General features: G+C 44.6%; 1 protein-coding gene across 6 annotated transcripts in view; it reads right to left on the reverse strand.

The window, feature by feature from the left end:
- Positions 1–8,671: 8,671 nt before the first annotated feature.
- Positions 8,672–15,460, reverse strand: part of Dgkg (diacylglycerol kinase gamma) — a 211,045-nt gene continuing 204,256 nt past the window's right edge. For all 6 annotated transcript variants that reach the window (XM_041677986.1, XM_041677988.1, XM_041677985.1 and 3 more), the window contains one exon: positions 8,672–11,535. In XM_041677986.1, coding sequence (XP_041533920.1) covers positions 11,437–11,535 — 99 coding nt within the window. In that variant the 3' untranslated portion in view covers positions 8,672–11,436. The remainder of the gene's footprint in view (positions 11,536–15,460) is intronic.

Consider the following 15,460-nt stretch of genomic DNA (forward strand, 5'->3'; position numbering starts at 1 on the left):
GTGCTGTTAAGTCCCCAATGTATGCTTTCTCCGTTTTCTTTAAGTGGGCACTTAGTGCTATTAACTTTCCTCTTAGCACTGCTTTCATCGTGTCCCATAGGTTTGAGTATGTTGTCTCTTTATTTTCATTAAATTCAAGGAAGACTTTAATTTCTTTCTTAATTTCTTCCTTGACCCAGGTGTGGTTCAGTAGTTGACTGTTCAGTTTCCATGAGTTTGTCGGCTTTCTGGGGGTAGCATTGTTGTTGCCTTCTAACTTTAATCCTTGGTGATCTGATAAGACACAGGTGGACACTGATATTTTTTTGTATCTGTGGAGGTTTCCTTTGTTTCCGAGTATGTGGTCAATTTTTGAGAAGGTTCCATGAGCTGCAGAGAAGAAGGTATATTCTTTCCTCTTTGGGTGGAATAATCTATAGATGTCTGTTAAGTCCATTTGCTTCATTACCTCCAATAATTCTCTTAATTCTCTATTAGGTTTTTGTCTGATTGACCTGTCCATTGGAGAGAGAGGTGTGTTGAAGTCTCCTACTACTAGTGTGTGTGGTTTGATGTCTGCCTTGTGTTCTAGTATTATTTCTTTTATATAAGTGGGTGCTTTTATATTAGGGGCGTAGATATTCAGAATTGAGACTTCATCCTGATGAATTGTTCCTGTTATGAGTATAAAGTGTCCATCTCGATCTCTTCTGATTGATTTTAGTTTGAAGTCAGTTTTGTTAGAAATTAGTATATCCACACCTGCTTTTTGCTTAGGACCATTTGCTTGAAACACCTTTTCCCAACCCTTTACTCTGAGTAGATGCCTGTCTTTGTGGTTGAGATGTGTTTCTTGTAAGCAGCAGAATGTTGGATCCTGTTTTCGTATTCAATCTCTTAGCCTGTGCCTTTTTATAGGTGAATTGAGACCATTAATATTAAGTGATATTAATGACCAGTGGTTGTTTACTCCGGTTATTCTTATTGTTTTTGGTAGTAGAGTTTGTGTGTCTTCCTTCTTTGAGTTGTGCTGGTGAAGGGTCGCTAGATGCCTGAGTTATTGTAGGCAGTATTGGCAATGTTGGATTCCTTGGGTTGCGATTTCCTTCTATTACTTTCTGTAAGGCTGGATTTGTGGCTACATATTGTTTAAATTTGTTCTTATCCTGGAATGTCTTGTTTTCTCCATTGATAGTGAACAATAGCTTGGCTGGGTATAGTAGTTTGGGTTTGCATCTATGGTCTCTTAGTTCCTGAAGTACCTCTATCCATGAACTTCTGGCTTTCATGGTTTCCATAGAGAAGTCAGGTGTAAGTCTGATCAGTTTACCTTTATAAGTTACTTGGCCTTTTTCCTTTACAGCTCTTAATATTCTTTCTTTAACCTGTATATTTTGTGTTTTGATTATTATATGGCGAGGGGATGTTTTTCTTTGATCCAGTCTGTTTGGTGTTCTGTATGCTTCTTGAATATTCAACGGAATATCTTTCTTTATGTTGGGAAAGTTTTCTTCCATAATTTTGTTAAAAATATTTTCTGGGCCCTTGAGCTGTGACTCTTCTTCTTCTATTCCTATTACTCTTAGGTTTGGTCTTTTTATTGTGTCCCATATTTCCTGAATGTTTTGTGATGAGAATTTGTTGGCTTTGCTGTTTTCTTTGATCAGTGCTTTTATTTTCTCTATGGTGTCCTCAGAATCTGAGATTCTTCTATCTCTTGTATTCTATTGATTATGCTTGTTTCTGTAGACTCTGCTCGTTGACCAAGATTTTCCATATCCAGCTGGTCCTCAGTTTGTGTTTTCTTCCTTGCTTCCATTTCAGTTTTCAATTCTTGAACTGTTTCCATTACCTGTTTGATTGTTTTTTCTTGGTTTCTCAGGGTATCATGTACGTATTACTCATTTCTTCAAACTTTGGTTATACTTCCTATTCATTTCTATAAGGGCGTTTTTTACATGTTGTTTAAGGGACTCTATTGCTTTCATAAAGTCAATTTTCTCCACTTCTTCTGTGTTAGGGTGTTCAAGTCCTTCTGTTGTAAGATCATTGGGTTCTGGTGTTTTCATGTTGTTTTTGAGATTATTGGGTGAATTCTTGCCTTGGCGCCTGCCCATCTCCTCTTATCAATTCTATCTAATGGGTCTTTTAAAACCGGATCAGGTTTCCCTGCTGGCCAGGGGCTCCTCTTACAAAATGCCCTCTCTCTGTTTCCTGGCTCCTGCCAGGGGCCAAGATCCCTCTCATCCCTCAAAAGGGTCTTCAGGAATAGGACCAGGCTCCCCGTTTGCCAGGGACCTCACCAACAAAAGACCTTCCTCTTTGATTTAATTGTAGTGGGGCGATCTGCTCTCGGTGTTGCACACTGGTCCCACCGCCTGCGTCTGCCTCCATGCTGGTCCCTGCCGCCCGGGCCTGCGTCTGCCGCCTCGCCAGCCGGCTGCCTTCGACTGCCACTGCCTGCGTCTGCCGCTGCCTGCCTCTGCCGCTGCCTGCCTCTGCCGCTGCCTGCGTCTGCTACCACCTGCGTCTAAGATTCCATTTTCTAAATAATTTTATGTTATAGAAAGGGAAATGTTCAGTTTCTTCTACCATTCTTGAGGCCATATTTATCTAAATTATTATTTGCCAATAGAATTTTAAAATGACACTTTGATTCTCCACTCTTTCAATTATTGCGCTCCAGTACTTAGTTTCATTTCTCCCGTCTTTGTCTTGACTGCGGTCTCTATTTTGTTGTTGTTGTTGTTTTGGTTTGGTTTGGTTTTTTGAGACAGTGTTTCTCTGTGTAATAGCTCTGGCTGTCCTGGAACTCGCTTTGTAGACCAGGCTGCCTCAAACACATAGAGATCTGCCTGCCTCTGCCTTCCAAGTGCTGGGATTAAAGATGTGCACGATTACTGCCTGGCCTCTATGTATCTTTAAAAATGACCTTTAGTATGGTGTGAGAACTCTGATCTGGTTGAGTTCTGCACCATTCCTGGCTGGTTTTTTTTCCCCTCCTGGATTAGAGTCTTAGGACAAAGACCGGTTGGTACCTTGGAGTAAGGACCCAAGAAGGTGGAGGAGGAGGATGAAGGAGAATAAAGTGCATGTTGGCTTTCTGCTGCCCAGACTTTGTCTGGTCCCACACATGGTCTACAGAAGAGGGGGGAAGGGGATCATGTGTTCATTTTGGAAAACAAGGATGCCATACACATGGCTGGTTTTGGGGCAGTAAGTCACAGTCACTGTGTCTCAAGCTCTGAGAGCTCTCAGTGGCACTGTCAGTGGGGAAATGTCTTTGAAGGCAAGTTCTGAGACATCTGAATCCTGGATTTAGTACTGTGAGTTTCCTCATTGTCAATACATGGTCTAACTTTGTAATGTCTGTTAACTTCAAAAGGAATAGATCTTGGACTAAATGATAAAAGGTGATTGTTATTTAATAACAATTCCCTTAATTCCTGGATAATTCTGTGAGCTGTCCCTCTCTCCATCCCTTCCTCCCTTGCTTCAGGACTCCTAAATCCTTTCCTTCAGTCTTGGACACCCTGTTCATGTTCACAACCCTTGCCCCAAATGATTGTATGAAACAGTCTAGTTCTCTTTCCATCTCACAAATCTGTTTTATTCCACGGGTCCCTGCCTGCGTTGTAAATCTACCTTAGTGCTGCCTTTTGCCCTCTGTCACTTCTGACTTGAGCTCTCAGAAGTAGACTGCAAGTATTTCTGCCCTTTGCACAAGCTGAATTTCATATTTTCTGAATCATGAAGCTGCCATCCATGTGACCCAGAAAGCCCTTTGATGATCCATATTTAGCTGTATCCATCACTCAACAGATGTCTGGGTAAAGGCCCCATGAGCTCCCTCTACATCCTGTGGTTTCAAGTTCCTGAGCCGTTGGTTAGAAAGCTTTCATCCCCCTGCCCCCTACCCACTGTAGAACAGAAGGACAAATATCCACGCTAGCTGTTCACTTATTCATGAAAGGATAACCACTCCTTACCTACTACAAGCTTGGTGCCGGGTTGGGTAATGTTTTCCTTGCTTCCAGATTTCTTCACTGATTCCCTGATGCACTCCATGGAGCCTGATCATTCTTAAGTTACAGCTCTCACGTAATTAATCCCTCCCAGCTACAGTCTTTTTTAACCCCTGTGAGAGTTGGGGTCTTACTGACAAGCAGATGCCTTGATCCCATGCACCTGCTTTTGCGCCTTGGTACTTCAGAATGAGACAGGTTCATCATGGCTCTGTCCAAGGGTTTAGGCTAGCAGACAAACCTGCAGGGCTCTGTCATCTTGTACCGCACATGAAGAATGAGGTGGTAGCAATAGTGGAAGGCCCAGTAGGTTATGTACGTAATTTCCCAAACCCCTTGGCCTTCTGCATCCCTGCCTCCTATAAAGATGCCCACAAGGAAAGATATTTCTCAGCTTCCTGAGCACTTTGGATCTTCCCATTAGATCTCTTGGCATCTGAAAGGCAGCCTGCCATTCTGTTCCCGTGGAACACAGATGGCTCAGCCCACACCTATCACTAATGAGGATCACACGCAGAGCCTCTTTGGGGGAGAATCTCCTAAGAACCCGGCACTCGCTCCCCATGCTGGCTGGTCACTGTTGACTGTGACATTTAAGCCTGCAAAGACTGTTGGCTGCTCTCTACTCACAGAGCAGAACGAAAGCAGATTAGGTGGGTTCTGGGTCCCACTCCAGTAGAACCTGAAGACGTTGAGGATTAAGGGATGAATGACAGTTGTATAGCAAGGATGAGGTTTGGGGATCTAGCTGTCCTTGTGCTGATAGGCTTAAAGGTGAGATTATTCACTGGAATATGATTAAATGCTATTCAAAGGTCTAATAGATTGGCTATCAGTCTTTCAATGCTGTGTCACTTCATCCAGGATACTAGTTGAGTTGAAAACACTTCTGTAAGAATGATAGGGACACTTTTCCTGTGGGAAAGCATAGATTTTGGTGAAGACAGACTAGTCCTTGCTCTCCTGCTATCTGTGGAGAAAGAGTTTTTCCTTCTTATGCACTAATTCTCTTTTCTGTGAAGCAAGTCTGATGTCCGCATTCTAGATGACTTTGAGGAGCATAGGGATAATAGTGAAAAGACCGGATGTAGTAACAGGCGGTGAGTGAGGTAGTGGATAGGAACTTCCTTTTCTACAAAAGTGCCATTCATTTTTTTTCCCTCTGAACAGAGTGTGGAAATATGTACTCCAATATGGTGGGACATCAAGTAAAATTTATAAACAGTGGCTCCATGGGATTCTGCTCTCTGGTTTAAAACTTGATTATTGGGTCAGCAAGATGACTCAGTGGGTCGAAGTCTTTGCCATGCAAGCTTCACACAATGATTTTGATCTCTAGATCTCAGGATGGAGGGAGAGAACTGACTCCTGAGCGCTCTCTTCTGAGTTCTGCATGCTCCCCCGTCCCCATCACATACACACACACACACACACACACACACACACACACACACACACAAACAGAGTAGGATAGCAGCCTTTTCTTGTCATTACAGTCTGACACAGGTCTGGCTAAAAGACTTTCAAACTACTAATTTAGGTCCCAGTGAGAACGTGCTGTGAAGTCTCCGTTAATCCGTCTGCCCGTCTGTCTGTCCTTCCTTCCTTCCTTCCTTCCTTCCTTCCTTCCTTTCTTCCTTCCTTTGGTTTGCTGTTTGTGTTTTGAGACAGGGTCTCACTGTGTAGCCTTGGGCTGGCCTTGAACTCACAGATATCTGCTGCCTCTGTACGAACCCACTATGCTTGGTAGTCTCCTTTGGTCTTAATGGTATATTCCACTTCTAATGGATCAGTCCTGTCACATATAAGTCTGGTCTGATTGGTTAGTGCCCATTGATCTAAAAATAACTCTTGGATTAATTTTTCATTCAATGTGCAATGATCTTTTGGCTATGTGTGTATGTAACTGCACCATGTGAGTGTACCAAAGAGGCCAGAGTGAGCATCAGCTCCTTTGGAACTGGAGTGACAGTTGTGAACATCCATGCAGTTGCTGGGAATTCAATCCAGGTCCTCTGGGAGAGCAGGCAGCATTCTTAACCACTGAGCCATCTCTCCAGCCCTATTTTTTCATTCTTTTAGAAAAGATGGGGTTCCAAGAAATGTTTATCGAAGGCCTTAATAAATCTACTGATTTTTTTCTTTTCTTCCCTTTACCCTCCCTTCTCTGCCCTACATAGATCTGAGTTAACACCGATGCCTACCAAATAGTTTAAGCAGCTTTCTATCTTTTTCTTTTTTTAGGGGATGGGGGCAGTCATTAAACTGGAAGTTTCCCATCTCTACAGCTATAGTTTTTAGAGGTGGTTTTGTTCTTTGAGGCTACACAGGTGATGGCAGCTGTCACATTTCCTTTTGACTCGTTCCCCTCTTTAAAACCCTTTTCTAGTCCTTTCCATACTTGAAAGGCTAAGAGTCCAGATCCTTGATTCTCACTTAAAGATGTCTATAGAATTACAGTAGAAATGGGCACTCTCATAGAAGAGACAAGAGCTTTGCACCTGGTACCCCCACACTCCTGAGTCAGGAGGGTCACGTGAGCCGGGTTTAAAGCAAGTCTTGGCCACACCATTGGCCACACCGTAAGAATCACCCTAGGCCCCATGCCAAAAAAGCAAAAACTGTTAAACAAAAACAAAAACATTTTAATGACAGAGTTTCCTATTGGGGCCTATTAGTTCAGAGAAGGACTACTTCCATCCTCATCTGAGAACAATGCAAGCTGGTTTTCTTAGGGGACAGAAAACTCCATGTCTGTCTGTCTGCCTTTCTGTCTTCCTTCCTTCCTTTCCTAATATACATGAGTGTTGTGGTGGTTTGAGCAGAATGGCCCCCAGCGGCTTATTATATGTCTAAATGCTCAGTCCCCAGTTGGCAGAACTGTTTGGATAGGACTAGAAGGGTGGAACCTTGTGGAAGGACGTGTGACTTTAATGGAGGAGGTGTTACCTTGTTGGAGCAAGTGTGTCACTGGGGGTGGGCTTTGAGGTTTCAAAAGTGCACACCAAGCCCAGCCAGTCTGTCTGTCTGTCTTTCTCTCTGCCCCCAACTTGCAGATTGGATGTATGCTCTCAGCTCCAGCACCTTGTCTGCCTCCTGCCATGTTCCACCACTGGGTTATGGGCTCGCTTCCTGAAACATAAGGAAAACCTCAACGGAATGCTCTCTTCTGTAAGATTGTCATGGTGTCTTGTCCTAGGACTAGAGAAGTAGGTCAAGCATGTTGCCTGTGTGTGCACCATATTCATGCTTAGTGCTCCCAGGGTTAGCAGAAGAATGGATCCCCTAGTCCTGGAGTTATGGACAGTTGTGAGCTTCTGGGAACTGAACCCAGGTCCTTTGCAAGGGTAGCAAGTATTCTTAACTGCTGAGTCATCTCTCCAGCGCGCCATGTTTATCCCCCCCCCCCCCCGTTTTTCTCCAAGCCTCTCTCTATATTTCTTAGAAGGCACCTAGTACTTGAACAGAAAACTCTAATCCCCCCAATGGGACATTAAAATAATTATTACCATTGTGTATATTCATGTGACCTGGTTGTGTGTGTGTGCACGTGGGAGTCGGAGAACAGCTTGTGGAGTCATTTTTCTCCTTTACCTTTATGTGGGTTCTAGGGATTGAACTCAGGGTGCAGGCTTACACAGAAAATGTTTTTTTTTTTTTTGTTTTGTTTTGTTTTCCCACTGAGTAATCTCCTCAGTCCTTTCATGAAACATCTTAGGAATACTAGTGTTTTGTGAATCAAATTCTAGGAAGCTATGGTTTCAGATAGGGTGTAAAGTCTTAGACTAGATATGGGAGATGATTTTAATTGTAACTAAACATTTGAAGTTATGCTCTCACTGATTCCTATTGGACCCTCGAGCTGGTAGCTGAATGTGACGATGTGGTTTTCTTTCCCAGAGAGCTGGTAGACTCTTCCTTCCTTCCTTCCCTCCCTATCCCCTCTCCCTTCCTTTGATGTTGACATCAGACACCCACTTGCTTGAGCAAGCTGAGGTATAGGCCTCTGACACAGGGAATCTGGGAGTCTAAACCCTGCTTATTCCCAGGATGCTATACTTTTGTAGATCCTGATTGTGGTAGTACTGCACGGAAGGTGCAGCCTAGCTTGGACAGAAGGTAACTGAGAGTTTTGGCTAAGAGAAAAGGGGGCTAGAGATGGGAAAAGTTGATGCAATTATTTTTGGCAGGAGTTGGAACCAAAGCAGCAGGAGAGAGTAAGTTTTCAGGCTCTCTGGCAAAGAAACTTCCTAATCTGTCACTGAGTATGTGTAAAAAAGTGATTAGTAGGTCTCTATATTTATCGTGATTACTCACAAATACATAATTTACATAATATATACAGCACATTAAGTACTATGTCACCTTATATAATGTGCATATGTAAAATATATATATGCATGTTATATAACGCCAGTCTGGAGGCTCTTACAGGTTCTGCCAAGTATTTCCTAATTTATTTGGCAATTTTTACGTATTTTTTTTTCCCCATCTGTAGAATGAACTCTCTTGAGAGGAGCCGGTCTGCGGCCTGAATATAATCGTCCTACAAAGTGTGTCTCCGCTCTCAACTCACTGGGGAAACCCCATGAAAGCCACGCCACATTGAGCCACAATCCCTCGCCCATCAGCCCAGCGACAAGAAGGCACACTGAAAGCTTCTTGTTTCATTGTTTTTATTGCTAGTGGGGTGGAAGCGTGAAGGCAGGTGAGAACATGCCTGCAGCATGGAAAGAATCCAAGCAGGAGAACACATAAGGGACCAGGCTCTCCCCTGACGGTGTAGCTTTAAGAAGCCACTAAACACCAGAAAGCCCCATTCTCAGCAGGGTGGAGATGATAATACTTTGCTGGCTAGAACTTGGGAGCGAGGGTCACTAAGATGATGCACTATACAATAAGAAACCCCAGCCAGGGAGTTTAAAGGATGACTTGTAAGGTAAGATTAAACAGCAACACAAGACTTATTAAGATTAGCAAATCAGAATCGCAAATGGCATGGCGTTTTGTATACTCTGTGCCTCTGAGAGGACCGGGCTGTGTCTCTCAGGTAACATTCAATGTCTACAGGGCCCCTTCACAAGACTTGTGAGTCTCTGGGAATCCATTCACCTATCGATGGTGCTGCCTCAACCCGTAATCCTGGGGGGATCGGTGCTGAAACACACTTCTGTAAATGTCTTAGAATCAGTGACCCAGAAGCTGAACCTCTGACAGTTTCAGAAGCCAGTGCCGTCCAAAATAGTACCTGCTGTCGTTTGGGAGCTTGGGGGTTGCATCACCAAGCGTCCCATCGGTGTGTGCTTTAGGTGGTCTGGGTTCTTCCTTGCTCAGCAGAAGCATGTTCGGTTAAGCAGGATAGTCCCTAGTCTTAGCCCTCCGTTTTAGATGGCAACTTCCTTCAGAGGTTCCCTTTGTACATATTCCTCACCTTCCCTTCCTTGTCCACTGCAAGGAGGCAGCTTATTAGAGCCATGCCTTTTGGGCCAGGTTTTCTCTTGAGAAATCTGAAACAGAGATGAAGGCCCAGGTAAGCCAGGGGGCTGAGGCAAAGGTTGTTTTTTCACCAACGATGCTCTGTGTAGAGTTACCCTCCACAAAGGGGGATGCTGGCACCAGCTGAAGGAAGCCCACCGAACATGACAGAGACTGTTTTGTCTTCATTGTCAACATCCGACATCTTCACTGAAGTCACATCGGTAGTCAGGAATGTTTCCAAGGCAAGAAGATCGACGAGGTGACATGGGAACTCAATCAGATCGTCTGTCTGGGGCCTTCAACTAGAGGACAACTTCTCTCCACGTAGAACTTGGGAAGTAGGACCGTGGAGAACTTGGGAAGTAGTTTAAGTCCCCACGTCCCATTTTCTTGTGTGGGCCGCTCCATCCATGCATAGGCTAACTGATAGTTCCTCCCTGACAACCTGGATCCAAGTGCAACCACTTCTTGGTGACCAGAAATGACCCTATTCCCAGATGAGGGTTCTTTTGTCTATTAACGATCTTTTTAGTAACCTCTACAGTCCAAATCTCATTAGCCAGGATTTCTGTGGAGAAGCCTTTTAACTTTTCCACAGCTCAGTTTCCTTATCAGCCAATGCGGGAATAAGCCTCGAACAGAATGTGTTTCGTGGTTGCTCCCCGGGTCTAGCTCATTCCCGTAACGCTTCTAACCAGCCAGGGAAATGTGTCTCTACCATCAAATGATGGTCGGAGAGGAGGAACTTCCTTTTCTCTTTCCCATTTTCTGTTCCCAGACTATCTAGGTTTATTTCTAAAGAGGAAAAGTCCAGCAGTAAATAAATATTTATATATTATATATAAATATATATGCTACATATGTACACATATAAGACCTTTCAGAAGGTCCTCTGTCACACTGTGAGAGCGGGAAGTGCAAAGAAAACAGGCAATCTCCTGATGGGTGTCTCCTAGTTCTCCCTGCAAAGCTCCCCCTTCCTACCATCTCTGCCACCAGGGCTTGGAATTCAAACAGGAGATTCACTTTGGCTTGTGTGGTAGTGAGGCTGGGGAGTACTGCGAGTGGTTCTTCTTTTCTTCTCTTTTTACACAGTATCATGACATTGATTTTAAAAATAAAGTCCACTTTCTCAGTTTTCCCTCCCAGGTGTTCATAGACACTAGGAAAATAAACACCACATCTGAAGTAGCCTGCCCAGGCAGCCATGTTTGTTCTCTAAGCAAACAGCCGCCAAGAGATGCTTCAGGAAGCGAACAAGTGCCCATGGGCAGCCGAGAGAACAGAGAATGGAAACTGCTTTCCTGGGCTTCTTGGCTTTTCCTCAGCGAGCGAGGAGGGGAGGAGCTGTTGCTTGAAGGACAAGGAAGAAGCCATCGTGTGCTTGCTGAGCTCTGCCAAGGGTTTTGCTTGGAGAGCTGGAGGCTGTTTTGTTTCTGTACAGAGGACTTTTGTGCAAAATTTCTGGGTTGGAGCGCTTTCTCCTGACCACATCCGATCTCATGTAGGCAGGGAACATACAGCCTGGAACCTTACAGGAATTGGTGAAGGAAAAAAAAGGGGGGGGGGATTTCTCCTTCAGGCTCAGAGTCTACCCCAGGCCTGTGGGAATGTGGAAGTGGCTATGGGAGCCAACCCATCCTGGTGGGCCCTGCGTCCATTCAAAATAGTTCACGGGTATTGGTTCTGTTAAGAGTGGATCCGTTTTAAAAACAGGTAGACTGTACGGCAGGACGACACTTTCCTCTGGGAGGGTGGCTTGACTTCCTCTGGCTACAGATGTGTGTCTGTGTGTGTGACTGTATGGTGTGTATGTGTGTGGTGTGTGTGTGTGTGTGTGTGTGTGTGTGTGCATGGTATGTGTGTATGTGTGTGCGCATGTGTGTCTGTGTGATGTGTGTGTGCACGTGTGTAGATTCTTCTTGGTAGAGCTGGTGTTTGTTTGGCGTGCTCTTTAGTCTTTTGAACGGCTTTTCCTCCGCAATGAAAAGAAGCTGCTCTTCTGGGGAGGCCCCATCATCATAGGTGCCTGGTTTTTGTGAGTGATTTTAATCTGAAATAAAGAAACAGCGATAAATTAGTGGTAATGCAAGAATCCAGCACCTCAGGGGAGAGTGGACCGTGGGAAAGAAAGGAGACCAGCTTTGTAGAAGGACAACTGTCCTTGAACACTTTCAAAATTGGCAACTTGACCCTGACTGGGCCTGGAGTTTGGCACTGCTGGAAGCGAGGGGCGGAAACATGGGGGAGAGACAGGTGTGAGCTTCCCACGTGGCCATCAGCTCGCACCTGTCTTCTGTCCTTGCTATTCATAGATTGTCAGAATGTCACAGCCAGAGGAGACCTCAGGAACATTCCCATTCACCCCTCTGTAGGACGGGTAAGGAGGAGGAGCCCAGAATTCTGGCGGGTTCTTAGCTCAGCCCGAGGTCACATGGCGGGGTGGCGGGTGGTAGGCAGGAGGGCCACAGCATCGCCTCCATATCCCCCAGTGCTGACTCAGCCCAGGCAGAAGACATATGTCAGCCAGTTGATCTGAAGGCTTCGGACTTACCTCTGGCCAAGCAACCTCAGTTGGACAGTTCCCAAATGAGTCCCTTGAGTATATCCTCTTTGCTTAGGCTCTAAGACAACCCTATTTTGTTGGATAAGCTTTTTAATTTTTTTAATTTTAAGGTTTATCATTTTATTCTATAAACATTCCGTTAATTATAGACCTGTCTCCAAAACTCTTAATTCCTATTTGAATGTGGCCTGGTGACACTCCCACACTAATACTCGGTGTTATCACTCCATCGACATTTATCAAGTGTGATCCATGTTCGGAGTGGGTGGGTGATACCGGAACAGGAGGTACTTAGGATTCAAAGACTTGGGTGTGGGGCCGTGTACTTCTGTTTCCTTGCTGCAGAACTTTGGACAAATAATTTATCATTCAGAGAACAGTGCTTGCCAAACTTCAAAGTAAGGATAACATTGATACTATTTCCTTACACAAAGATCATATGACAAGACTGTCCATGAACACCCATTGTAAACCGTACAATGGAAGGGAATGGCTAGGTGTTATACGGGAGAAAGAGAGAATGGGTGCCAAAGGAAACAGAACCTGGAAGCTCACAGCTCTATGGACCTAGTCTTGCAGTTTTTACCATACTACTGCAAGTCACAGTGTGACCTCAGAGAAAAAAAGTAGACAAATTATCGAAGAGCAAACCCATCACCAATTTTAAATGAATGTAGCATTAGCTAGGGGGTCTTACAAAAGAATGAAGACTCAAGAAACGTCTGATGAGAGCAGGAGGCTTCTTAAAATTTGAAGGTAAGGAAAAGGAGAAACGGGGCAATGGGGTAGAGGAAGTATGTATGAACAGGCTGAGCTGAGTGCAAAGGATGAGGACTGTGGGAGACAGGGCAGTTGGTTGATAGACGACTGTAAAAGGGAATGGCAAGACTGGGTTCCTGTGAGGTAAACAGAAACGACAAAACACGGCTGTATATAAGATGACAGAAAGGACTGGACAATTATTGAACAGCTGTCATCAGAGAGAGCGAGAGTGAGATGTCCAGCAATGAGGACGCCGCTGTAAGTTAGGCTCACAGAAGCCTCCAAGACCGGAAAGAAAAGGATGGACGTGAGCGACACTGGACCATCAGCACAGCCTGACGATAGCACTGAAATGACTGTCCTGTTGTTTTTCGCCAGCCTGGAGATTTTCTGGCAGACGATTGGATCAAGAATCCATCAATCGCCATTTTGTGTTCTAAGCGGTTACGTTTGCTGCGGCTCTGGAAGCAAGGCAGAGATGGGGACTCAGCGGCACCTAGCCAGAGCCGGTTCTCGCGCATGCTCCGCTGGTAGAGATTCGTGACACAGGCTTTGGGATAAACCTTCTCTCACTGCTGAGCTCAGATGTTCATTTGAGGAAGACTTCTGTCTCCTCACTTTGATATCCCTGAACCAAGCGGATGTTTGCTGGGAGACTGTGCTAGGGAAGAGGAACCAGGCCAGAGAAAAGAGCATTTTCCTGGCATTCAAGATGGCCATGCTTTAGGAAAGGGTAGCAGCTGTGCACGTTAGGAGAGAAGGCCCTTGCTTCTTTCTCTGCCTCTGACTGAACTAAGTCTTGCCTGTTAGCTCCTCCAAGGCTAAGGGAGGAAGTAAAACATAAATCTGTTTTTGCAACTTTTTGTGTAGCTCTGGCTGGCCTAGAACTCTCTTACGTGGCCCAGGTGGGCCTCAAATTCACGGGGATCCTCCTTCATCTCCACTATGAGAGCTGGGATTGTAAGTGGGCTCTGTCACGCTCAGGCTTCTCTGAAATTTTAACAAATGTGCCAGCAGGGTAGGTGTTTGGAATGTCTCTTAAACATGATAATTTGGTCACTGTTAGTATTCAGGCATCTTTACTGCCCTGCCCTTGGGGTCCTGACAGGATACACTCTCAGCTACAACTACTAACACCATCTCCCTGTGCATATTCGCTATATGCCTACCTCCTATCTTTCTTTTCTCTCCCTCTCTTCCCTCTCCCTGTTCCTCTCCTCCCTCTCCTTCACTCCATCTCTCTCTCTCTCTTCTGCAACTCTTGTACCCAGGGACTGGTCTCTGCCCCCTTCTTTCTTAAAGTAATCTCAGAAGAGAGGGGGCCTTCTAATATAAATATATATATATATGTATATATATGATCTAATAAAAGATGTATTATCATCTTTTAAATCAGATATTTTTGCTGGAAGCGGTGGCGCACACCTTTAATCCCAGTGGGAGGCAGAGGCAGGTAGATCTCTATGATCTCTGAGGCCAGCCTGGTCTACAAGAGTGAGTTCCAGGACAGACAGGGCTGTTACACAGGGAAATCCTGTTTCAAAAAACAACCAAACAAGCAACCTTATGTCTTGATGGGTTCTCCAAGATATTGGAATCCTCTTTCAGGAGCGTTTTCTAGTACCTGAGGCCTTCTGACAGTGACAGAATTTAGAATCACTGGATCCTGATTATGTTTAATTAAAGAGGTGAGACCCGCATATATGTGGGCACCACAGCCTGGCTTGGGCCCTGGACTGTGTCAGTGGAGCAAGGGAGCAGAGCAGAAGGGCGCCTTCATCTCTCCCCCTTGCCCCACTGTGGATGTCACATGACCAGTTGTTTCCCGTTCTTGTTGCCTTGACTGTACCCTTGAACTGTGAACCAGAAGCTGATTTTGTTCAAGTATTTCATAACAACAGAAAAACAAACTACAACAGGCTTCAAATGTAGTCGGGATAGCTGAGTGGGTTTAACCGCATCAGAGGTTTGCCTGCATTGGTCCCCAAATCTAAAGCGTCAGCCCCTCCCTAGAACACATCAGGAAGCCCCATTCTTGGGCCTCCAGACCTCCTAGATTAGAACTCTGAGAAGTGTTCCAGTCACGCGAATTTTAACCTCCACTCCAGTTCCACAGTTCACCAGACTGGACAACTGTGGTCATTTCCAACTTAATGATTTCACTACTATCCAACTTTAGAAGGAGATTCCTTTTAAATTTTACTTTTTGAGACAGAGTCTCATGTACCCAGGCTGGCCTCCAACTCATTACGTAGCTGATTACCTCAAACTTGTGATCCTCCTGCCTCTACCTCCCTGGTGCTGAGATTATAGTGTGAGCAATGATGGTGGAGCATGGGATACTATTTTACAGCACTGTGTAAGGCAACATTTTTAATAAATATATATGTTACATATGTAGATATGTTTCTCTATATAAACAGATATCTGTTATTTAAAAGTTTAAAAATCTTCCAACCAACAACTTTCTTTCTTGGTATACTGCTTTAATTTATTTCCATGCTTTCATGTCTTAACAAAACTGAAATCAGCATCTAGAACTGCTGTGTTTTGATATTAGTTTGCCAGTGCTTTAATGTCCTTTATATTTAATTTTAAAATAAGTTTATCTTTAATTAATTTACCTTACTCAGCTTTGGAGAGTGAACCC

The sequence above is a fragment of the Microtus oregoni genome, unplaced genomic scaffold, assembly GCF_018167655.1.
Source record: "Microtus oregoni isolate MIOR12 unplaced genomic scaffold, Mior012 000029F_ref0000214, whole genome shotgun sequence".
Taxonomy (NCBI): domain Eukaryota; kingdom Metazoa; phylum Chordata; class Mammalia; order Rodentia; family Cricetidae; genus Microtus; species Microtus oregoni.